The 25,861-nt window shown below is 41.2% G+C and overlaps 1 protein-coding gene across 2 annotated transcripts; it reads left to right on the top strand.

Moving 5' to 3' along the window:
- Nucleotides 1-1,734: 1,734 nt before the first annotated feature.
- On the top strand, nucleotides 1,735-24,067 carry grb7 (growth factor receptor bound protein 7). Of its 2 annotated transcripts, none has more exons than XM_063481909.1 (15): nucleotides 1,735-1,851; nucleotides 7,872-8,040; nucleotides 10,034-10,151; nucleotides 14,164-14,320; nucleotides 14,395-14,516; nucleotides 16,771-16,845; nucleotides 17,791-17,928; nucleotides 18,026-18,136; nucleotides 19,087-19,185; nucleotides 19,269-19,352; nucleotides 19,440-19,556; nucleotides 21,352-21,409; nucleotides 21,595-21,682; nucleotides 22,607-22,691; nucleotides 22,790-24,067. In XM_063481909.1, the coding sequence occupies exons 2-15, from the start codon at nucleotides 7,877-7,879 to the stop codon at nucleotides 22,934-22,936; spliced, it is 1,563 nt and encodes a 520-aa protein (XP_063337979.1). In that variant the 5' UTR covers nucleotides 1,735-1,851; nucleotides 7,872-7,876; the 3' UTR covers nucleotides 22,937-24,067. The 2 variants fall into 2 exon arrangements, with proteins under 2 accessions (XP_063337979.1, XP_063337978.1); XM_063481908.1 differs by having other exon boundaries at nucleotides 22,607-22,700.
- Nucleotides 24,068-25,861: the final 1,794 nt, after the last annotated feature.

The raw sequence follows: 25,861 nt of genomic DNA, 5'->3' as shown, positions 1-25,861 counted from the left end.
CTAAGTTTAAACATGAATTTGTTTATGAAATTTTAACTTTGGTCTTTGAATGTCTCTTTTAAACTGTTTGTTTCTTGCTCTGACAGCAGTCTGTAAAAATGTAACCAGGACTAAACTGCTGGTTAAACTTTGAACAGAAAACCCCAGCCTCCAGATTTAACCTCTAGGTGGAGACAAACATACACAGTCACGTACATACAGGCCTACTGCAGACTAGAGTTCCAGTCTGAGTGAGAATGAAACTATAAAATAGAAACTATTAGTCATCAGTAAGGCAGAAAAAGCATTTTGGTGTCTGGTAAAAACAAAAAACAAAGTTTTTATTAGTTTATATGAAAAGGCCCAGATTGTTCATTTTTATTCATGATTAAGTTTTAGATGTTAAAATATCAAAATAATAAAAACTAATTTGCCCAAATCTGTTTTTTTTCTAGCCAGTTATTATTTTCTTGACTAATTTGTGAGATAATTTATTCAGATATATTTTTAAAAAAGTTTAACTTTAATAAATGAAGTAAAAATACTACTTTAAAATATAAAAGCCTTGTATATGCAGTAAACGGGGTTAAAGGAAAATAAATCAATCCTGAAACTGCTGGATAAAGTTGGATGGAACCTTTAAACAGTAAAGGCAGCCAATCAGTGACTTTTAATATTAAACCAGCAAAGATTTCTGGTTCCCGTGTGGACAAAGAAGGCCACGTTTTCTTGCTCTTCTAGTTGGGCTTCTGCTCTAAGAAGGTTAAAGGGACTTTTCTGGCATACAATTAATGCAAAAAGATGCAAAATAGTCACAGATAAACAGATGCAATGCAAACACAACGACACTCAAAAGTGACCACAAAATTATCCAAGCTAACTATAGTGCTACTTAGAGACACAAAAAATTACAAAGAGCTATAAACGAGCCAAAAAAGATGCAAAATAACTAAAGTAATGCAAAGCAACAAAAGCTGGGTTACACAACTGCATGCAAAATGGGCAGAGAGATGCAAAAAGCAGACACAAAGTAAGGCCGAGCAGACAAAAAGGCCCAAATGATCACAAAGTGACACGAGGATAAAAATATCACAATGAGACAGAAAGAGAGAAAATAATAACAAAACTGATGCAAAGTGATTTAAAACGATATAAAAATACAGAGATAATACAAAACATCTCCATAGAGATGGAAAATTCTCAAAACAGATACAAAATACCTACAATAAAAAAAATGAAACCTCACAACGGGGATGCACAGAGGCACAAATAACCACAAAGTGACACAGAGTAATGGAAAGATGCATAAAGGAAGTAAAACTAGACGTGAAAAAACTGCAGAGATACAGAAAAGTCCCAAAGGAAGTGTGAAATAAATAAAACTTTATAGTAAAACAAGAGGCTCTGGTTCCAAAATAACCATTTGATCTATAAATCATGGGTAAAACTACCCATCAAAAGAGATTTCTCCTCAAATTCTTTCCCTTTACCTGAGTCCACCCTGCTTTACTGGCTCAGAATATTCTGTGTTCAGGTTTGATTCTGTACTCTCTGCTTTATGTAAGTGCCTTGGTATTTTCCAGGAGAAATAAAAATGGCACAAGAGTACATGAACCCGGAAGGTACAGACATGTTTAAACTGTTTTTTTTTTAATCCGTAAACGGCAGCAAGGGCCTCGGCGAGGGAGGGGCCACCGTGCACACCTGACGCACTGGCTCCTCCCCCTCTCACCTCTTTAGCACACATACGCAGTTATCGGCTTTCTGTTTGGCTGCCGTGGGTTAGAAAAACGCGAAGCTCAGCATCTGAGTAGGATATTAACAGTATGGTTGACAGCTGAAACCCGCCAACCTAACAGACGGAGTTTACAGGTAAGTCTTCAAAGATGGTAACTGGTTGTCAGAACAGGTGCAGGCTGGTTTTGTAACACGTATGAAGCTTTATATTAAGTCAAGGGGTCAGCCGAACTCGGCCGAATTGGCCGTTGGCTCAATTTAAACTAATTACGTATGTGTTTAATTGGACGGACACTTTGTAAAGACAAGTGTACCATTTTTTTTCGTGGTTTCATTATAGAGTTCTGGCGCCGTGCCTAGAACTCACCTGTGTCGGCTTGAGTTCGGGCTTTATTGGGGCTTCCAGGGTGCACAGCTCGTTATTTATTGTTTGCAGATGCGATAAGAAACGCGATGTGTCGAGAGAACTCAAAGATTCCTGAGTCCATGCTTGAAGGCTTTAAGGTGGACTTGAGAAATCAGTTTATTTACCTAGCAAACAAATATTTCCCAAATAAAAATGTTAAAATGACTCGTTAGTCAATCGAACTTGACCGAATTGATCACTGTTTTTGTCTTAATGAAATACAGCTGTGTTCAATTGGACTGACGTTATATAAAGGCACGTGGGCGATTATCCCACAGTTTGACTATGAAGTTCTGTGACGGCGCTTACGCCTCACCTGTGTTAGCTGTGATTTGGGACTTAATTGGTGCTGCTAGTTTGTACAGCTGGCTCTCTCTCCATTCACGGATGTGATAAGAGGCTGTGCGCGGACTCAAACATTCCCCGGGATAAGCTTTAAGGGTTTAAGTTTGACTTGTGAAATGAATTCCTTCCCTTGAGCGCACTGTGATTTCGCCAATAAAAGATTACATCTAGGGATGGGTTTAGCCGAACGTGGCCGACTTTATCATTGGCTTGGTTTCAACTAAATAACTGAATGAGCTGGACAAAATAAACACGTTTAAGACATTTTTCTTAATTTTAGTATTAAGTTCTAACGCTACATCTGCACCTCACAGGTGTTACGTTTGATGGCAGTTTCACTGACGCCTACAGATAAATGTGTCACATTTCTTAACATAAGGTCGAAGCTTTAATGGGAAATTATGAAACAGTGTTTCTTCATAGTGTATTAGCGGATAAACGCCTACGTTGCCAATCAGTGATAAGTGTTTTCCCTCCATTTGTCGGCATGTTTCAGGTACTCCATCTACAAGTGGAGCCTTATCATCGGCCTACTGTAAACTGTACTGTTGGATTATAATTCATTCCGACTTTTAGTAGTTGTAAAGAAAGTTGGAGTTATTTTTCCTAATAAATCAATCAATAAAATGTCATTTTCACAAGTTTAATCATTACAAGTGAGATGTTTCATAGTAGAACTAGTATGTTGCAATGTGTGTCCATGATAAATGATCAATCACATCTGAAGCTGCAGTAAATGTGGCAAAAAAACAACTTAAAATGAATAATTTTGCCACTCGGTGGAGCATTTGTTTGAGGTAAATTTGATTATGGGGAAACAGGGTCACTTCTTCGCTAATAAAATAGGATGATTTGCCCCTTATTAATAAGGAACGATACAATATCAGATATATTAAACTAATGAGCTTCAGAGGTTTGGGACTTTTATCTGTTAGATATTTTAAAGATCCCAGAAAATTGTTGCCAAATGAATTAATTATGAAAATTAGCCAGATTTAAACTGTGTGTTATTTTTTTTTTTAGTAGTAATCAGTCTGCAGTTGATACAATTAAACTGCTCTGCTGTATTGTGAGAATGCCCTTTCTTAACAGTGAAGTCAATCAGACGTGACTCGGTGAGGGTTTGTTTCTTTTGCAGTCTGAAATGAATACTTTGATATTTTAATGTGCAAACTCGGGTTTGTGGTACTTTGTAGTCATGGGGATTTTTTTGCATGCATGCACGCCATTTTTCAAGCAGATGAATAGTGTTGGCAGCCCTTGACTTGAAGTTGCAGATTTCATTCAGCTGCTTTGAGGTCCACCGGTGCTTTTCTTCTTTAAACGCGTGTACACCTGTTCACACACGGCTCTTTCAAACTGGGGAGATTTTGCACCACTAACCGCTGCACACCGGGTGTCTGTGTTTGAACAGGGCAGTGTTATTGATCTGCTGCTGCTGTTTTGAGAATAAAGGCGATGCTCGGATACCCCGGCTCTGATGTAAGGATGGTGTTTTTGTTTTGTTTTGTTTTTTTTTTTTTAAACCTGCAGACTGGCAGCAGAGCTCGTCACCTGCTACGAGATCTGCATGGCAATAACAAGGAGACAATAAACCCAGTCAGTGTGCTCTGGGTTCATTGTGTCTGCACAGAGTAGAGATTCAGGGTTTTTCTGAGAGAGGACAATGTCTAATTGTTCGAATATGAATCATAAAAAGAAATGCGTGTCAAAAGTGATGAGTCAAGTTTTCATATTGGAAACAAAAACCTTGTTTCGAAGGCCTTTAATTGGCAGCTCGGCATAATTTTATCGGATGAGAAATCTGATAAACGACAGAGGAGCGTGATAAAATTCTGATCAAATCTGAGGTGTAAAACAGTGACAGCAGCGAGGTGGTGGAGCAGGTTTACTGCTGATGGTGGTTTGATTGAAATGTCATGAAGCAAAACTCTGAACTACAGTGAACCTCGCAGTGAGAGCAGGGGAGACTTCTAGGCTGCTTCAAACTAGAGATGGTGTATATGAGAGAGCTGTGATGGTGGAAGTAATAGTGAAATCTTATTTTGGGATAAAATTGTAAGGTACTCCAGTGCTTCCTTGATCCTCCTTAATGCAAGGAAAAGAGGTGATGCCATCCAATAGTACATATGTTCGCTTTCTTACAGTGATCAGTGACACAGATCATGCAAATGTTAATTTACAGTTTTGTTTAGTTTCTCTTCCCTTTCATGCTGTGACCCACTGATATGGTTTCAACCTTCAAAAACAGCCTTTGTTAAACCAGATGAACTCCGAACACCGTGCATTAGTTTTAACCTGAATTTAAGTGTTGCATGAATTAATTTAACTTCAGGCAAAGAAAGCTTAAATGAAGGCAGGAGCTGCTCTCGATCATCTGTTCATTTCTATTTATTTGAAATTACAGCTCTGGCAGTGAAGTGGTATTTTTCACCAGTGGCTCAGGAAAGCCAGTAAAAACTCAGTGGGTAAAGTATCGAAGATCCACCTCCTGGATTTTAGTTTGACGTCAGCAACATCTTCGGCCACATGCGAGTACAGACAGATTCTTTTTTTTCTTTTTTCTTTTTTTTTTTTTGTTTCCTCAAGTCCTCATGAGTTATCCTTCTCACCTTTCCTTGATCTCACAACCTTTTTTCATCATGATCAAGGAAAAGTGTTTAGGAGAAGCGTCACAGGTATATTTGTCTGGTTGGTTTGCTGCAGAAGGCTTTTTGCACAACATTTTTTTGGACCCGTTGGCAAACTGATGCAGAATTATCAAAGTGAGATGTTGCCTAATGTGAATGAATGTGCTCCGGCAGATTATCATGTAAGGAGAAAAGATCGGTTCACTAAAATAAAAATAAAGTAGATTAGACGGAGCAACAGAAAGTTGTATCTGATGGTTCAACATAAATCTTGGAAGAAGTATGGAGGAAATGTTTTTAGCGTTTCAGAATAAACAAATGTCTTAGACGTCTTAAACAGACATGAATATCTTCTATCACATGGCTAGCGCCTCTCCACCAGCTAAATATGAAACTTAAAAAAAAAAGAAACCCTTGTTGGCGATGAACTGAAAGTAAATACAATGATAGTAAAACTGTATTAACCCTGCACCAGATCCATATTTCCAGCTTTTATGAACCTGTAAATGGTTTGTAAACCAAAAAAAGGTTTGTATTTGATAAAATCCTAAAGTATCCGAGCGGGTACTTCAGTTATTAGTGGCAATCAGTACTAGTTTAAGTAAAGATCTTAATTTGAGAGAATATGTTAAACTGTTTTTGTTTAAAATGGTTCAGCTCCAGGAAAAAATGCAAATGCCATCGATTCTCTTCTGCTGATCCTTTTCATGGGTGCGGGGGGGGGGCGGGCGCTGGAGCCTATCCCAGCTGTCTTAGAGCGACAGACAGGGTACGCCCTGGACAGGTCGCCAGTCTGTTGCAGGGCTAACACACTCACACAGACAACCATTCACATCTATGGGCAATTTAGAGTTACCAATTAACCTATCCCCAGTAACTGCATGTCTTTGGACTGTGTGAGGAAGCAGAGGTAGCCGGAGAGAATTCACGCAGACACGGGGAGAACATGCGAACTCCACACAGACAGACCCCGGCCTGAAAATGCGAATGATTTAAAAAACACAAACAAACAAAAAAACGCTGAAACTTCATGCTTTCTTTTATTTGATACAAAACAAATCAGTGCTCTCTGTTGCAGCACAGTGTGGGTGTTTACGGAAATGTTCAGCGGCCTATAAGGAAATATGTTTTCATATTCAGACGGTGCGCAGCAGCAGTAGGTGTTTGTGGAAAATCAGGTTCACATTTATCTCGGGCTGTCTGCCATGCAGGTTTATTTTCAGAAAGACAAACATGACTCAACCGAGCTGCTGTTCTTGTAGTATTGTATGCTAATGCGTATAATTGTTATCATGTTATGAAAGGTATTTTGTTTATCGCCAATTTGCACAAACATGGTGACAAAAAGAGCTTCCGGAGATCAGCAGCAGATCTGAAAAACAAACCTCTATGTGCAGTTGTTTGTCAACATATGGTAAAAACTAAACCTCCTTTCTAATATTACTGTCATGAATTAAAGAGAAGAGAGAAGCTTAAGTATTCCCTGAGATTATAAATGATAAAGTGTGAGGTTGTGTGGTTTTTTTTTTTTTTTATTATTTAGTGATATCTCAGTTCAGGCATACACGTTTCAGTACTTGTTATTAGGACGTGAAGCAATATTATTTTCTGCACTTATTATCTTCATGTTATATTGAAGATTTTAATTCAAAACAAAGAAATTATATTTAACCGAAGTGTGGAGATAATTTTTGGTCCAGCTGCTCGTCTGTGACGTGTTCACTGAGATGTGGTGACTCGCGGTGCTCAGAACACTTCATAGTCCTGACTGTCGTCGTTTAAAGCCCACAGCCTACCTGAGCACTGATCATGTAACCAAGAGAACTGCCGCTTATTGAACGTTTTCTCCCTTTCAGATCATTATCTGTAAATTATAAAGGCTATGTGGAAAAAATCTCAGATCAACAGTTCCTGGAAAAACTCCGACATTCAAACTCACTTCCCCCTAAATTGCGTCTCTCCCTCCTCTTCCCCTGTTCCTTCCCCACTCTGATGCTCGGTTTGAACTTGGGCAGGTCGTCCGCTGGCGGACTCACTGTGTCCTCACTGTGTTAGTGAGGAGATGAACAGGTGTTCCTGATAAAGTAGGTAGGTAGTACCTCTGAATGGCAGTGGCATAATATCTATCTTTTATTTTGAAAAACTTATGAAAGTAGTTTTGGTGAAATGAATGAAAATGAAGCAGATACAAAAGATTGTTACCCTACAGGCTTAAACTTTTAGAAAAGGCCAACATAAGTAACACAGAAAATGGGCTTGAAATTGTATCTAGTCAATATGTTTTGACTAAACCATCAATATAGAACATAATCCTGAAATAATGGCTAATGAACAATACTGGATATATACAAAATAATGTAAAGTTTGTCCAAAAACATCCATGATGGTTTAATCCTAAACTGGCTGTAGGCGTGAATGCCGTATGACAGCTGGGATAGGCTCCAGCCCAACCATGAGCCTGATTTGGGTAGTCGAAAATAAATGGATGGAAAATCTGGAATCAGCAGGCAGTGTTTACTGTTTCTATTAATAGCTCTCCAATAATGCAGCACAAATGTCGTTATGCTTAATCTCACATTTGTGACGTACAGCTGGCTGATTAAGTATACATTTAGTACTTGGAACACTCCCTCTGTCTGAGTAAAGGTCAGCAGTATTTTGCATGTGGATTTCACCAGCAAGCTCATTGCAACAAGGACGACATCGGCTATAATAATAAACCTGAGCTCTCGAGCAGCCTGTGACTGAGGGCTGACCTTCACCTTTGCCCTCAGGTAACATGATGGAGGTGGCAGGCTCATGGGCAGAAGTGTTTGAGGGCTCAGAGACGAAGGAGGAATCGTCCGAGACGCTGTTGGGCAGCTCTACTCTCACTCTGGCTCCTCTGGTATCTGACTCGCCATCCATCCGCCGCTCCCAGCCCATCCTGATTACCTCAAACAGGTACGACCAGCACACACATTACTCACAGTGAGAGACACACACACACACACACACACACACACCATGGACATGAATCATTAAACTCATGAAGAAGGAGGTGGATGTTGACTCAAGTCAGTGACTCAAGAGTCATCTGATGTTTAAAGAAGTGAGTTTCTGTTCCTCCCAGTCTTAAAGACGTAATAAACACTGCGAGCTGTCAGTGGGTAGATGTCACACAGGTGCTGTTTGACTTCTTTTCTTTGCTGGGGTTCTTTATCACAGCTTGATGGATGAGCTAAGACAAAGAGAGCGACGTTCTCATGATGCAGAGATGTCATCACCTCGGTGTCAGCGCAGTAAAATGAATAGGTGTTCCACATTAGGCAAGATCAGGAAGAGGAGACGGGTTCCTCTTTCCAGCATTGGGAGAAAGAATATAGGCTCCTCCACTGCTGCAGTCTTCTTCTTTTTATTTCCCCCCACATGATTATGAATCATTTAGCTTTTAGTGTCCATGAGTAGACTGATATCAGCCCAACAGCTAAAACAGTATTAGGTAACAGCATCTGTCTGCCTCTTTCACTTTTCCCCTCCAGGTCTAGAATTCATTCAGTTTGTTAGAGCTGTAAATTGTCTGACCTGTCTCCTCCCCTCTTCACTGTGCATGAGCAGAAGAGGTAAAAGCATGTTATACAGCTGGAAATCTCACAGCAAATACAGCACTATGTGAGGAGAGCACTTGGAAAAGTGACGCATAAATATTTACGTGACTTTAAAACTAAAGGAAAAAATCCAGCTGAGACTTAATAGGGTGACGGGGATTATTCCCATAAAACCTGGGAAGAAATCCAGACTACATTCATGGTTTAATATTCGATTTAATTGATGTGTTGCTTACAAGTTTTAGCTGAGCTGTGACTAGACCTGGCAAGTTTTATAGAAATTCAGGTGCAAGGCCGAGGCGCCCTGTTTTAGGTTATCATGGTTTTGAACAGTTATCTTCTTAGTCTGCACATCTGGGTGAGAGGAATATTCCAGGAAGTATGACACCATTTTTCCTGATTGATCATGAGATGAGGATTTTATACGCAACCTGTTCTTTAGCAGGTAGGTCTGCAGCGTAAGTTACCATGGTGATATATCCGGTAATAAGTGAGCACCCATGAAAACCCAGGCTTAAACCTCACCAAGTCTCAAATCCTACTTGGTAGTGCAAACCACCTGTAATCTCAGACTAAAGGGAGACCCACCTAGGATCTCGAGTTGCTCATCACCAGATACCGATGACTGGCTGCTAATAAATGTTGTCTTGGTAACCGTCTTACTAATTTAGCACGTCATGCCACTCACTGTAACTTTCATTCACCTTAATAGTAGCATCAGTGAATCTCCTCGGTTGAGCCCATTTAACATCGCTAACGGTTATTTGACCCGTCAGCTGTGTGCACTCACCACCTCACTCCTGGTCACAAGTGGATGCTCCTTAAGGGTGTACTCGCACCAGGGGATTTACACTTATAGCTGAGGACATTTCAACCCTAAAGTCAAGTTTGTCTGACATGTGTGATAGCTGCAGGCAGATAAGACAGGCAGCTAAGCGTACCTTGCTGTCCCTGCAGAATAGGTGAGTCAGGACACGGTTTACCTGACCTCTCAATGTCTGATCAATGTGCAATATGAGTGCAGGCCTGCAGGGGGTGAACTGTCATGTTGTTGGGTTTATGTGCACGCTGCAGTTAGCTACGTGAACTTCGACTGTCTCAAACACGTGAGACTTGACTTGTTGTTGGGATTCATTTGTCTCAATTCTCAGCCCCAATAGAAATGAATATAATCGGCTTCATTGTGTCTGCATCATGCTTGTTACAGTAGATTATTTTTTGTTTATCATCAAGATAAATATAGAATATTACCAGGCTTATCATTTAACTGCACAATGAGCTTATTTGTCAGTTTTTCTGAGTTTGCCTCATTTTGATGTCATTATGTTCTTTCTGTCTGAATGTTTCAGGGCGAAGGGCGTGGAGTCGTTCTCTTCCTCCGTCCCGTCCATACCAAACCCGTTCCCTGAGCTTTCCAAATCTCCGGTGCTCATCAGTTCATTTCCACCACAGTCGAGTGACAAACATGTAAGTGTCCTTCCTAATCAGCTAATTCGGAGATCCAAGGTAACCCTTTAAATGTTTCCCGTAGTAAGTATTCTTTTTGTGTGTTTTTTAATAGCTCTAAAGTCTTTTTATTTTGAAAATGGGGAATGAAAGGATTAAAAATGCAGTGGTCACTTTAACAAAATAGTCAGTTTCCCTGAATTCAAACCTCATTTCAGACTTTCAGTCATGCCTTTTAAAAAAATAAGTTTTGCAATTCTGCAGGCAAATTATCATTAATCCACCTCCTGATTTTTTTTTTCTACATTAGGTTGTAATTTCAGTTTCACTTCAGGCTTGAGGCTGAGTGCCAGAGTCAGGCTAGAGGAGTTAGAAAGTACGATATGAAGAAACGCTTTGTTGGTTTAGGTCTTTTATTTTCATGGGATTTATTGTACTTTTAAGTGTTTGTTTGGGCTAATCAGAGCTTCTACTGAGTGAATTCCATCACACCTGCTTGGCTGACAGGTGCTATCAGAACACGGAGCCTTTACCTGTGCCTTAACCTGTCTGATTGTGACTGACAGCAGAGCTATGTTGCCATGCCTGCATGGACTTATTTTGAATCACAAACACTGCCAGAGTAAACATGTCTGCAGTTACATCAGCATGTCAGCGTGTTGCACGAGCCAGCTGTGGACTGAATTTATTATTTCACTTTTTTCTGAATATTCCACCAGAAAACATCGATGCTCTTACCTTTTGTCACCCTCGATTTGAGCGACGTCTGCGTGAGCTGAAATGCACTCGGCGTGACTTAACTTTTTGTTCCCCTGAGGATGTCTTCAGGTCTTTCCAGGGTTCAACAAAATCAATTTCCCAATAGTCAGTGGACTTCTTTCTCTTTAATGAATCGTTTGAGGTTAATGAAACTGAGTGTGACTCTGCGTGGGCTTTAAGATGAAGCTGCAGCCTGCCTTCTTTTACACATGGCCAGCAGCACAGAGGCGCCATGACTGGGACAGTGAACCCAGGTGGAATGAAAAAAGTTTATTTTCAGGTTTGACAGCAGACGCGCTTCATTAGCGTTATCACAATCAAATCCTTCAGTCAAAAACCCAGTGAAAGTCTTTTTATCACACCACCTCCTCAGCAAGCTTAAAGGGGAAGAAAACAATCTTTTCAGCTGCTCCCATCCATCACCAGCAGCTCCACACACAGCGATAAAATGCTGAAACTAAAGCTGATCTTTGCTGCCATCTGTAAATCTGTGAAATCACAGAATAGTGAGTTCATCCAGATCAAGAAACTGAGCGAGAGAGTGTGTTGAGTCCAGCTTTGAGGCCACAATTTGTGCACAGGAGTTTAGTCATGCAGACACAAGAAATGGCCAAAAGCACTTCCATAAATAATAAATCCTTTTCCCACTTTGCTGTGGAAGAACTTGACTGTCCTGCAAAGAAACCTGAACTCTGTTCCTTCCAACACACCGTCTCTGAGCCGGGATGTATCCATGTTGGACCTTGGTAAATTTCTCACTCCCTGCAGCTGGTTAAACATCTGGTGAAAAATCTGGTGCTGGCAGGAAAAGCAGAGGATGTTTGCACAAGCTGATTAATTGGGTTTTAATTTAATTTACCATTTTTAGTTTCCAGCAGTTCTGAAAATGAAATGATCAACTCAAACGCACAGGTAACACTGAGCCGTCAAACAGTTAATTTAAAAAGTAGTTTTAATTTTGGTAAAAATAATGCATCCTGACCTGTTTTTGATCCCATCAGTAGCAGGAAAAACTAAACCAGTGCAGGATACAAAGTCGTTAATGGAGCATTAACCTGAAAAGAAACAAACGAGGGATGAGATTGAAATGAATCTGGAAACACAAAAGCTCGTGAGCAGAGTCGTGAGTCAGCTGTGTGTGGGCTGCAGAAGATTTTCAGCTTTCCAAATGGGCTGTGGCGATCTGGAGGTTATGAATGACTAGCATAGAGGATAGTCTGCACTCTTTGCTTTCCATTAGCGCACACGTGCGTGAGTGTAAAGGTGTTTGTAGTAAACCAGTGAAACCAGTTCCTTTTGGATTAAAAGATAAAATCATGAGCTTTGCGTCTTAAATACGGAAACGTATGTATTTATCTTTTTCAAATGACCCGAGTGAATAGTCGGTGGACTGACTGGGGGGATTTCAGCTAAAAGAATTTTCCACCCCCATAATCCCGCTTGGTCGATGGGTACCTATTATTTATCATGTCTGACGCAGCCACTCGCCCAACCAGTCTGGACTTAATTGATTGACAGACGCAGGTTTCAGGGGTTTCTGGTCGGGCAGGTTCGTTGTCTTTTGCTTGAAAGCGAGCTGCGAGATCCAGACACGGTGTCAGACAGCAGCGCTCTCAGTCTCATCCTGACCGGTGAATAACCTGCACACGGTTCACCTCAGCAGCATCGGGAGTGCATGGACACGACTGCTTCATCGGTCTGTTTACCTCAGCGCGTGCAGAAGAAGATGAAGATGGGAGAGGATTGGGTCTAAAGCCTGCGGTGTAGACGCTCAAAGTTAAGATGCAAACAAGATGAAGAATAAAACAAGCCTCGCCCATGTCACACTAAAATTAGGAAGAATTTAAAGGGCCTTCAATTTAAGTGTCAAGGCTTATTAGATACATTGTGGCTATCTGACGTTGCACAACAGTTGGCAGGATCTTGGCTGCTTGTCTCGAATGCGTTGATGTTGAAACAGTGCCAAAACCAGCTGCAAGACTCATGTAGCGCACTTGTTTGTGTCTCGGATAGTGCTGCTTTTACCTCGTACTACATTTGTCCCACAGGTATAGCCAGTGGTGCCAGCAGTGAGCTTGATATCATACTGTGCACATAGTGTCTGTCACCTCAGTGGTGATATAAGCAGAGCATCTACAGACTCTCTCCAGGATCCTAAATGCTGCTTTTAAAAAGCTGTTTTCATTGGCTCATTCCAAATCCAACACTGATTTTTTTTTTTTTTTTTTTTTTTTTTTTTTAAGCATCTGGTTATTATAGTTTATTTATTGCCCGATGTGGTTGTGATAATTGTCACTAGGTGGTACGGCAAGTGTGTAATTGGAGGTAATATGAACCTCAAAGCTGAGTCTCACACTGAATTCTTAAAACAGAGCATTCTTCTGCTCCTCCGTGAACTCGGTGACCTATCGCGGTTAAGTTCAGGTGGCTTAACGTGAATGTAGAGGGTCGGAGCGAAGACGGATCCCACTCCAAGACACATCCGAGGATGGATGCTCAGGAACCTGAGCTGATGGGCTTTAATCACATCTGTTCTGCTGTTAAATAAGAACGTGTTTTATCGATGAGGTCCTTTTTTTTTTTTTTTTTTTTTTTTTTAAAGTGCAGGGAAAACAATAGCGCTGTCTGTATGTGGCACAAGGACGTAAACATTCCCACAGGGATGGGTCAGGGTTTCACGCTTACTGAGGCTCTTCTACAAATCATACAGTTCAGCTGCGAGCACAGATTTTAAGTTTGTCAGTAAATCAGCGTTTCGTTCGTTGGTCCATCTGAGCCGTCAGGTTATGTCAAATATTCATGATTGCCTGTAAAAAGTGCACTTTCTCATAGTTTTTAATTTTCACTTAGCTACTATTAAAAAAAGCTGCAACCTGTCTCTGAAACTTCAAACTATAAAATTAAGTCTCTTGGGAGATTTATTGGCTGTCAGTAGCTCACAATGAGAGCGTGCCCAGGCCTGCCAGCAGCATCTCTCTTGACTGTCCTAGGTAATACCTATTGCTGCCCTCATAAATGTAATTTATTTCTTTTAAGTTAAAAAGCTAATTAAAATCTAAATGCAGAAAACGGAAGGCGTCTCTGCAATTCTGTTATGCAAGGCTGGGAAATTATAAAAACAAAATCTGACTTCATATTATCATAAGTTTCTAATTTTGTTTTAACAAAGATTAATATTAGCACCAACTGACTTCATTATGTGTGAAGTATTGGATAAAACATGAGACGTTTTTGGTAATTTTATTGATGTGATGTGTGTGGATGCTTTGTTCAGGTGATTAAGGTGTATGGAGAGGACAGCCACAGCAGGTCGGTGTGGGTTTCTCCAGGAGCCACAGCCAGGGAGGCGTGCCACATGTTGGTGCAGACGGCTCACTGCAGCGACCAGGAAAACTGGGCCCTCCTCGAAGTCCATCCCACCCTCGGTCTGGGTAAGACGACGCGGTGAACGAACCTTTTAACCGCGGTATGTCGAAATTTCTCATACCTCATCCTGTCTCCACAGAGAGGTGTCTGGAGGACCACGAGGTTGTGTTGGAGGTTCAGGCGACCTGGTCTCTGAAGGGTGACACGAGGTTTATGTTCTGCAAGAACTACGCCAAGTACGAGTTCTTCAGGAAGCCAATGGTATGCAGCTAGCAGTTTGTTTAAAACCATGTGACGATGCAAATCTAAAGAGAGAACTCTAAAATGAATAACCCTTTTTCCTTCTTGCATAACAGCAGACTCTGAGCAGAGGTATTTTCAGAGTCTTTATTAAACAAGTTGGTGCAGTGGATGTTAATAAGGCCTGACGTCATGGTGGCTTGATTGACAGGTTGCGTGCTGGTGCAGACACACTGACTTAATGCCTCAGATATTTCATTACATCGACTCTGCGCTGTCACCTGTGCTGTTAAACAGAAACGACACTTGAAACACACTGAAAACAGTCCCGTCCCACGGCTCTCTAACGTGTGCCCACACTGCCTCCAGAAGGCTCAGGAGTGAATAAGATCATAAATTTAGGCCTTAAACTTGCACAGTTGCATAAAGCAAACAGAAATTGTGAGGCACAGTTAAAGATGATGTTAGTAAAAGTAAGAAAATACTGCCTAGATGTTGCATTCTCTAAAAGCAACCGCATTTTAAATGTTGCTAAATTATGTCACATTAGTTTGCATGGTGTGGCTAACGCTAGCATCCATGCGCTCAAACTGAATGTGGTTAAATATGAATGCCAGTTTCCTCTGATAAACTTGCAGCTGCACATCTCTTAAAGCCAAAGCACTGCTGGACCGCACTGTCTTCTCACAGAGAGGGAGGAGCTGCCAGGGATGCAGACTGGGAAACATGTCCTCTCCTCTTCAGTACATGTCAAATAATTGGTGTAACTGCTCCTATTACACATATACAGGGCTTGAAATTCATATTTCACAGTACAGTTGGCTGGAGTTCCTCCTTAAATGCTGAGCATGTAGTTGTGAGTGTAATTGCAGGTTATACATTTTCCTCTTCTTGCCTTAGATTATAATATCTGCAATTTCTGCTTTTGTCTTTGTTTTGGTGGTTTTCTTTTTGCTGTCCTCCGTCACATCTGCACCTCATCATGGTAGATTTTACAGATCCAGAAGTGCATTTTAAGTTCAAACCCTGGATATCCTTGGGAATATTTCTTTGAATGGTTCTTAGTAATCTGATTTTAAGATCAGATTTTAAAATAATTTATGTAAACTTTATTAGCTTTTCTCTTTGTCCTCTTAGCCTCGTGTTATTTAGTGCATTTTTCATCAGTTGACGTAGAGTGGTGTTTTGCTCCTGTAGCTGTCTATGTTGGTGTCTTTCTGAGTCTGATCGCGAGAGCTTTTGAGCAGAGAGTGCACACCGGGTGTTGACCAGGTCAGATGTTGGTCCACCTATGCAGCACATCTGGCCTATCTTTCTGGATCTGTGCAGTGTTGAGCTGAACATTGTTTGTGGGGATTTTCCCACATTGTAAATGCTGCATTTGCTCAATGCTGCACTGAAATTAGTCGGTAACACAGTCCAGTGATTCCAGCAGACACTTTGCCTTTCTGGGATTGTGTAAAACGTTTCTGCACGTTAGCACCTGCCAAACAATGGGTGCAATTTTCTTTCCTCTGGTGCTGGAATTACCCATCCAGCCACATTTGTGGCTACAGCACCGAAAACAAAAGCTGCAAAGTAAATGTTCTTTATTTAATCTTTGCTCGGTCACATTACAACATAAATGCTTCAGTTTGCAGACTGTTGGATGGTTTCAACAGTCATTTTTTTTTTTTTTTTTTTTTTTTTTTTAAATCGGATGATGAAATTTCTTTTGTGGGTTTTAATTTTGTTTATGCATAATTATCTTTTATAGCAGTTATGCGAATCCTGTGAGGGGAGTTATTGCTTTATATGAACGAGATTTTAATACCAATAATAAGAGTTTAATGTTTCCTCGTTGGTTTTCCATCAAATCTTCACGCTCCGGGCACAGTGGGTATTAACCGTCTGCGTTAGTGTTAAATTTAAGTTGATGAACGTGCAGAAACCTGCATGTTTTAAGCTAACAAAACCACAGCAGCCGTCTCCCTCTGGGCACTTTGAAAGTGCCAGTTTGGCACCAGTTTGATTTCTTTGTGCACACGACTGGAAATTTACCTCAGGCTTTTTCTGATCACTTCTCATTTTATTGCACTTTTTTTCACGTCTTGAACAAAGGATCATGATTGGTGGAAGGTGTGGTGTATATTTATCTTTGTGTAGTTTGTCGTGTTCCCCGCTCACTGATTGGTTGGATGATGAAGTCACAGGAGGAGAAGAAGCTTCTTTGTCATGTAAATGAGTGTCTGATCGTTTCAGGGGTATAATGACAGCCCTCTGCTTCTTCTCACAGCTCTTCTTCCCAGAGTCCATGATCTCCGACAGCGCTGATGTCAACAAGGGTATGACATCATCAGAGCTCATTAAGGTAAACCGTCCTGAAATCAGAAGCTCATTCACAACGGCTCGCTGAAAGCACTGCTAGATCTGTCAGCTCAGAGCTTAATGATGTTTAATGTTGCTGCTCGGAGTGGTTTACACTGCAAAACCAAAACGTCTTAAGATTATAATCGACAATGTAAAATGAAACGTGTATTTACAAAGGTTCAATCAGAATCATAGAGTACAGCAAAAAAAAAGAAATGGGTCCAGCATTAATGTATAATATTACTAAAAAGCAAAAAGCCAATATTTGTTTTTAATTAGGTTTTAATAAAACAAACTCTTATTGATGCATGAAAAACCAAAAGACTGGTTAAATTGTTTTAATCACATTGAAATTCACATTTCAAGACTTCCGTTAATTCAGAAGGAGCAACAAATCAGACTCTCTGGGTTTCTAAGAGATTTAACTCACAGAAAAGCTGTAAAAAAGTTTAAAGATTTGGGGCTCTGCGTCTAAACTTAAAAAAAATTGGAATGTGTCGTCTTACCTGCAACGCTTTGAAAATTCTGCCGGTCTTGGCTAGCTGTGCTCTACACTCTGCACTGATCTGGCTTTCTGCAGTTATGATGAAATATCAGTACCGTAGTGCTGGCAGAGAGTCAAAGCCAAGTTCTGATTTGATACCTGTGCTGGATTAATAAGCCGTAATCCTCGCTGTGAGGAAGACACTAGAAATTTTTATTTTTTTAAATCTGAAAAGCATCTTCCTCGACGTTGTTTTAAATAGTTTGAAGAGCAAAACATGAGAGAGAAATGCTTTTAAAATGCACATTTACTCATAAATTTACTCATGCATACATTATACTTGGAGTCTCTGAGTGCTGAAGTGCTTTCAATCTACAAAATAGTTAAATGAAGTGCTTTCAAAGTATGTGATTGGAGGTTCCTGCAGTAGTGCTGTAGTAATGAGCCGTGTTTACTCGTCAGAACCTGCTCAAGTCTGGGACCTGTCCGGAGATCCAGGGTTTCCTGCATGTTAAAGAACCAAGTCGAAAGGCCTGGAAGAAGGTCTATTTCTTCCTGCGCCGCTCGGGACTCTACAGCTCCACCAAGGGCTCGTCCAAGGTCAGCAGGTCCAGCACAGTCACAGACTTTAGTTACAGTAACTACATTGGCTCTAGTTTGAGGAGTAAATCGAGGTTCTGTGTGTGTTTTCGTGCAGGAGCCTCGTCACCTGCAGTATGTGGCTGATCTGGACGATCTGAACGTCTACACTGTGGTGAACAGCCGTAAACTATACGGAGCGCCGACAGACTTCACCTTCTGCATCAAGGTGAGCTTTTTTCCCCCCCCCAGGGCAGGGTAAACACATGCAGGGTTTTTCCACTATAAGCAGCAGTGCAAAAACACTGAATGTTTTTTCCACTACGTGAAAGGAAGCTCTGCTGATGCTTCACAATAAAAGCATCCCTCGTTCAGTAAACAGAAGCATAAAGCTGAAATCCGAGAAACCACAGACAGAACTCCAGAGATAGTGACTGGATGTAAGATGTCCCGAGTGATCACGCTGAAGGCCAACCTGGGTCAGTGGAAAAACCCTACAGAGTGGTTTGACCTGGGTTTTTCTGTACAATGACCTCGTGTTTGTTTAGTCACCTCTTCCATTTAGCATTCCTCTTGCCTGTGTAGTCTTTGTGACTCATTGAGTCAATTTAATAACACCCAAAAATCGATACAAGCTGCAGCATGGTGTGCATGTGGAGCAGCTACATTGTCTAAATTTATTAATGATACTAAATATAGTTTGACACTGAGACGTGGTGCAAATATTGGCTTTCTTGTCACTAAGCTGGATGTACGCGGGCGCCACCATCTTGGACTACAGTTTGCAAAAATGGAGCACTGGCTCTCCTCCTGCTGCAGGTTCTGATTAGAGGAGTCCTCCATCTCACAGTGGACGACCGTGCAATGAGTCTCACAGCAGCTCAACTCATCAGCCAATAGCAGCTTCTTATGGCTGCTGGTAGCACTGCATGTTTGGATTTGTTAGATTTACACTGAATCGAATGGCGATCTTTTTGTTTGCCACGCAAAATAAAAGATTGGGGAGCTGATTGAGTTGTGTCAGTAACTCGCTGCACACCAGAGTCCTACTCTGTGTGTGACTGTGGCCCAGTCTCTCATATTGAGACATTTATTTCTGTTTTATTATAAATTTTGGCAGTTTCTTCCATGTTTTTGTGCACCTCCAATAAATATACTTTTTCACTTGTGTTTGCACAGCCTTCCAAAAATCCCATCCGTGTTCAGGACCTGAAGATCCTGTGTGCTGAGAATGAGCAGACACGAACTTGTTGGACGTCCGCCTTCAGATTGTTCAAGGTATTGTACATATTTATGCAAGAAACGCCTTGTTTATCATTTTATTTTCCATGTGTACTTACAACCGTCTTGTGTGCTGTCAGTACGGGAAGCAGCTTCAGCGTAACTATGAGATGTCCAAAGCAGCTCCACAAAAAGTGGAAGGATCCAAATTAGCAGATGGCAAAGTGAGCTCCTCACACACGATGCACAGAGTTTGAGCCTCTTTGGATCGTCCTCTCATGTTCATGCTCTTCTTTTATCTGTGTGGGCAGTCAAAGTCGGAGGCTAGCCTGGTGGCCATGGACTTCTCTGGGAAGGCTGGCGGGAGGGTCATCCAGAACCCGATGGAAGCCCAGAGCGCAGAGCGGGAGGAGGGGCTTGCATGGAGGGTAAGGATGGAGGGAGGTGCTGATGCAGGACCAGACCCCCTTTTTAATTTAAAGAAACTATTAATGGAGCACCTTTCCAGCGCGTTAGTACTGTTCAAAGTGCTTCACAGAACAAAATAAAATAAACAGCTCAGGCCTGTGACACTGACGGCGAGTTGGCCGAGACTCCCGAGCTGATGGGAAGAGAGTCATAAAATCCCTGTTAGCTTTATACGCAATGTTATGACCCCGTGTAAAGCACAGCTTTTAATAACATCACTGAAGCAAAAAGTTTAAAAGGACACTTCTACCATTTTATATATAGAAACAAAATTATTTTAGCGCTCTCAGATCAAAGTACCTGTAACCCCCCACCTCCCCCCCTCTGAGGCTTCAGAACTTGCTTTAAAATATTCCAGTGATGGTTGTCAGCATTTCCACAGCTGCACTGCTGATTAACTCGGCATACTTTATTTTTCTAATTGTAAACTTCCCCTCACAAACACAAGGTTTGAGCAGCAGCCGGGAGGAATGACCATATTTGGGATATCTACTCTCTGACGTCCTACAGAGATGTGCTTAGAGCGGCCTGAGCTGTTGAATCACAGCTCGGGTTTCACTCAGTATGTCCAGATAATCCCTGTGTGAAACTTGTGAAACGTCTTTAATCTGAGCATCCATCAAACTTGTTGTAAAAGCTTTAAAAGGAAACCTGGTGAGCATGCTTATGTAATGCGGTTTCAGCTCGACCTCATGGCAAACAGTGAATGGTCACAAAATAACATCAATAATTGTCTTGTTGTTTTGTTTACATTCAGCCCAGAATGCTTGAAATGATTAATGTCTGCAGCACAAACTACATGTTGTAGAGACTCTTAACCATTCACCCGTCGCTGTGGCAACCAAGGGGAAAAAATGTCAGACCATTATATTCAAACTTGAATCATAAAAAGTTTTTATTGCCTTGCTGAGAAGTTTTACTATTTAAACCTAACAGTAGATTTTATTGTCTAATCCTAACAGATGACAACACCATTAAAATAACTAATGGGCTAATAAATAAACATGAGTGGTGAAATGATCCATGGCAGAGTCAAACCTCCGGCATCCAAATGTGGACTTTTTCACAATATATATATTTTTTTTGTTTTTTTTAAGTGAAAAATATTCACTTTGTGGTCATGGATGCAAATTGGTACATGTGAGATGGGACCAATGGAAAATTAATGGAAAAATCTAAATTGGTTGCTGACGGAGGAATTTAGACACCACAAGATGTCTTATTTTTTTTTTTTTTCCCCCATTCCACAGTGAGTGGGTGCTGCTCGCCGTAAACAGCAGTCAGAGTGAGGTGTGCCTGCGGCAGGAGAGCAAATCCTTCTCTGCACCGTCCATAGATTTTTCGCTAGGCGCTCTTTGGAGGGGAAAAAGTCACTAAATCAGCAACTGAAGCCTGACAGCCACTGCTGTCGGAGAGAGAGATGTCAGGCATCCAAGCAGAGATGGTGCAGGCTTTATTTCCACATTTAATAAAAACATGCATATTTATACAAATCTCTAAAAGGGAATTAATTCTTTTCACAACAAATATCTGGGTACAGACGTAGACCTTCAATTCTTCATGATTTTCTCTTCCACAGAAATTTGGATCCCCCGTGTTTGATCGGCATTTGCTCTTAGCTTAACGTGATAAACCTAGACTACAGCTAACTCACCACCCAGCCTGAGATTACCGGCTGTTTTTGTAGGTGAGGTGACTGTAGAGGCCTGATGTTTTAACTGGTTTCTCTTGCTTGTTTTTCCTTCTCTGTCACAGAGGCGAGAGGCCCTGAGGTGCAGTCTGCCTAACCTGAACTCTGCTGTGAGACCTTCCTGTAAGTTCACATGAGTGGAGATGTGGGTCGTAGTCCAGGGGTTCTTTTTTTTTTTTTTTTTTTTTAAAAAAAGAACCCAAACGAATAAATCTTGTTGCATTTATCTGTGTTTTTTGTGTGTGTGTGTGTGTGTGTGTGTGTGTTTCCTTTTTTTTTTTTTTTTTTTTTTTTTTTTTTTAAAAAAGCCATCCACAAGACCCAGCCGTGGTTTCATGGTGGTGTTTCCAGAAAAGAAGCACAGAGGCTGATAGAGAAGCAGGGGCTGGTGGACGGGTGAGTGATAAAGGCATCACATCTGTACGAATGTCTTGTGGACTGATCGTTTGTATTCAAGTAGTTGCGTCTGGAGAGTATTTAGCAATTTGAATGTAAAACTGCGAGGTTGTGCTACTGCTATTAATGTTAGCCAAACACACAGACGGGGACAGATTATGTGTCTCATCCAGCCTGGGACTGGGTTAGGTCACCTAGAAGGAACTGGAAAGGCCCACTACTCTACTTAGCCTGCTGCCACCACAACCCAACCTCAGAGGGAACATGGTGATGTTCTTATTTCTCCCTTCTGTTATTCTCAGAGGGAACCACTGACACTTCCTGCTGCTGGCAGACATCTGCTCATCACTGGGCTGAAAGGGTTCCTGGGTGAAGCGTTACCGTCTTTACTTACAATTCCTAAGTAGTCCACAAAGCCTCATTGGTGCTCGATGGCTCACTGGAAGGCTTGCATGCTGCTACCATGTTTTGTCACAGCTCAGCTCTCATGAATGTTTCACCATATTTGCTGGGCGACCTGATTTACTTGCTCAATACAGCTTTGTGCTTTTGTTAATTTTTTATTTTTTTTGTTTTGGGTTTTTTTATTTTTATTTTATTTTTTGATAAATGTTCATCTAGTTACATTGATGAACATTTAACATGAACCAAGTTTACTTCTCGCAGTTGCAATCTTTGACCTGTAGAGGCCGCCTCTCATGGTGCTTTTGTGCAGTGTACTAAAATACTGACTACAGCATCCACCCTGTCAGGTTTAATAGAGGAAGAAAGTTTCAGTGACATACTGAAGATCATATAATTGGGTTTACTGGCCAAGTTGACATAAAGCATGTCCTCTGTGTAGCTCTACCAGTGATCCCACAGGCTGAAGGATTGTCTGTCGTGCATTTCTCTCGGAGTTTTAACTCGAGCTGCTTTTTGCAGGATGTTCCTGATTCGTGACAGCCAACAGCACTCTCAGTGCTTCGTCCTGTCGCTGTGCTATCAGCTGAAGACCAAACACTACCTGGTAATCCCAGTGAGTTCCCTTCATTCAGTCTCTGCTTATAAAGAGAAGCCTTCTGTGTGTATGACGCGCCCTAATTTTGATCATCTTTATGTTTGCAGTTTGAGAACGGCGGCAGGAAGTACTACACCATGGACGACGGCGACACGCTCTTTATTGACCTCTTGCAGTTGGTCGAGTTTCATCAAATCAACAAGGGCATCCTGCCAGTGTGCCTCAAACACCCCTGCGTCTGCGTAGCACTATAAACCCGCGGTTCCTTCACCTCACCTCTGCCCAGCTGCACCACCACCCAAACTCCCCACTCAGGTTGTCAAAGAAAATCTCTCACTGCAGTGTGATGAATTTATCAGGCTGTGAGACGAGGACTCGAGGGAAGACGGGCGAAAAGCATACTCTCTGCTCCTCCTCCCTTTAGTTTTAAACACATTCTCCACATCGTGCGGCTCCAGACTGTAGCTGTTTTTTAATTTTAATTAACGAGCAGCGGCCCCACCGGAGACGGCTTAATTAGCCGCGTTAGACAGACTTTTTAGCGCTTTGGGGACCATGTTGATGACGTGCACTTTGATTCGGATCCATGCTGCGGCTGCCGTGAGCAGTCAGACTTTCACTGTGATGAGCAGCACCAGCGAGAGGTGGTGTGTGATTCTCACCTGCACAGTAGAAGTGTGGCCACTAGAGGGCGCTCTGACTCAAAGCTCAGAGGAGGAATTCATGGATTTCTCAGCTCAGCGTAGGAAGGGAGCATGTGTGGATTACCGAGAGAACATTTAACCATAAAATGCACCTGGTTGCAATCATGTAGCATGTAAATTCTCACTCTCCTGACTGCAGTTTTTTTGTACTTGTATTTGTGCCTTAAACAGAACCAGCTTTAATTTGTGTAACAGTAAAAGCTATTTCACTGCTGTATTTGCACAATGATGGTGAAGGGGAATCTGTCTTGTTTTGGTTTTACGAGAGTAAAAAGCTAACTGCAGAGGAGATGCGGTCAAAGCTATACATCAACTCTATCGTAACTCTTTATTTTATAGGTCGATGATTTCTGATAGTTTTCTCTGTGTAATGGGGAAAAAAAAGTGTAGTTTACACCAAAAAGCAGAGCTGGTGTTGAGGTGGAGAGAAAATGCAATAATTACAAAATCTTTTTCTACTTCTCAGAATTTATTTGGAAAATATGCACCAGCTTTTTAAAAAATAAAATAAGAAAATAAATCCAAATAAAGGGGGGGAGGGTAAAATTTGGTGATTGACTACACTTCATTTTTTTTTGGATTTTTATCATGAAGATTTGTTGCTGAAATGTTTGCATGTATACCCACATGGGCATTATTCATTCAAAGACAAATTTAGTTTCCACTCATTTTATTATGTTGAACAGGATTTGTGACTTTTATTGACATGAAATGTTTTATATGTTGAATAAACTTTCATATTAAAAAGATTCTGAATTTAAAATTATTATTTTTACTACTCAAACTTTGATCAGATTAAGTAAAGTCAGTTAAAGCATAACAAAGGGATGTCAGTCTGTCCAGTTTGGAGCAGAAACCACTGCGAGCCTGTTTCAGCTCCTTTGGTGCAAATGGAAGTGACTACAGGTGCGCTGGAGAGGAAACGAGACGACCTCCATGGAGGTCATGGTTTAACAGGTGACCACAGCTCGATGATCGCTCCTCGTCCCTCCTGACTCTAGCTTTTTTGTTTTTGTCCTTGTCGCTGGTGGGTTTACATCATACCTGGAGTCCATTTAGGTTGCACACAGTCCAGCTCCTCCAGTGTGGCACATTTATGGGCTGTTTCATGAGAAAAGAACTGATGAAGGACCTCAACCCAGCAGCATGACTGGTACCTGACCTTCAGTGGGCTCCTTCAGCATGTTTTGGCTAAACTGTTAGACACCATAAGGTGACACGCAGACCTGATGTCCTTCAGTCAGACCTGTTCTAGCACACTGCTGTTCAGTTGGCATCAGCTTGAGAACACAGAACTGGCAGCTCTGTTATTGGCACCCTGATCTCATCGCAGACAGATTCACACTGAGCATGTGCGACAGATGTGAAAGAGTCTGCAGAGACCGTAGCGAACATCATCCAGCATGACCCGTTTGGCAGTGGGTAAGTGATGGTCCGGGGAGGTGTATATTTTTTTAGGCTCCATTTGTTTCTCGTTCCGTTTCCCATATTTATGACACATTGAGAAACATCAACTATAGTTTTTAATCAATTTCATGCAAAAAGGAGTTAACCCGAATCATCTCGTGCGTTCGTGCTAGGTATTAAGTATCTGCCTTGAGGCTTCTGCAGCAGTAAATCCTATTAATCTGGGTCTGTTATCCACGATTCAGTGCAAACATCACAATGTAGTCATTCGAAGTGGAAAATTACAATAAAATCAAAGCTTGCGATGTTAAAAACATTTACAGCTATCCATTATGTTTGCCAAATGAATGGAAATTCATGTCAAAGGGGCAAAAAAGTCACAATTAATGTTACAAGACACTTTTACAATTTATAAAAAAATCACTATGGGACCTGTAAATACATTGCTGAGGTTTAGGTGATGTCACCAAGTCAGCTTAAGATTTATTAAAGACTTCAGTTAAAAAACAAAAACAAAAAAAAACTATAAAAAGTACTTATTCTGATTCTGAAGCTTCATTTTAATATGACATCTGGCCAGTATGGAGCTTAAAGATTATATAAAGATATACAGAAACTTGGTGGTACATGGGAAAAAAAAATGGACTCACAGACCCCTCAGAACTATCTGCTGTGTCATTAAAGAGGCCCACACTGACTAACCCTAATGTGGCTTTGTTTATGTATTGATTGATATGGTGTACTGGCAGGAACTCAGATTCAGAAGTATTTCCTTTAGTATATGATATATTGCCATTATGTTTTGTCCATGTTTGATATAAACATTCAGGATAAGTGACAGAAAATAAGGCAAAGCTGAATAGCTCCACTTTATAAGGTAGCATCTTCTAGTTTCTGAATGTTAAACACATGCTGTGAGACACAGGTACTCATGTCTGAACAAAATAACCTCTATGTTAGCTGACATGTCATCACTTCCTTTGCCTGTGCCATCAGACAGTTTTGACAGCCCATCTGGATCCAACGCGACGCCTGCAATTTGTCTGCATGACTGACACTGCTCTACCA

Source organism: Pelmatolapia mariae, linkage group LG8 (genome assembly GCF_036321145.2).
Source record: "Pelmatolapia mariae isolate MD_Pm_ZW linkage group LG8, Pm_UMD_F_2, whole genome shotgun sequence".
NCBI classification, from domain to species: domain Eukaryota; kingdom Metazoa; phylum Chordata; class Actinopteri; order Cichliformes; family Cichlidae; genus Pelmatolapia; species Pelmatolapia mariae.
The sequence above is the reverse complement of the archived record's forward strand: the minus strand, read 5'-3'. Positions and strand labels throughout refer to the sequence as shown.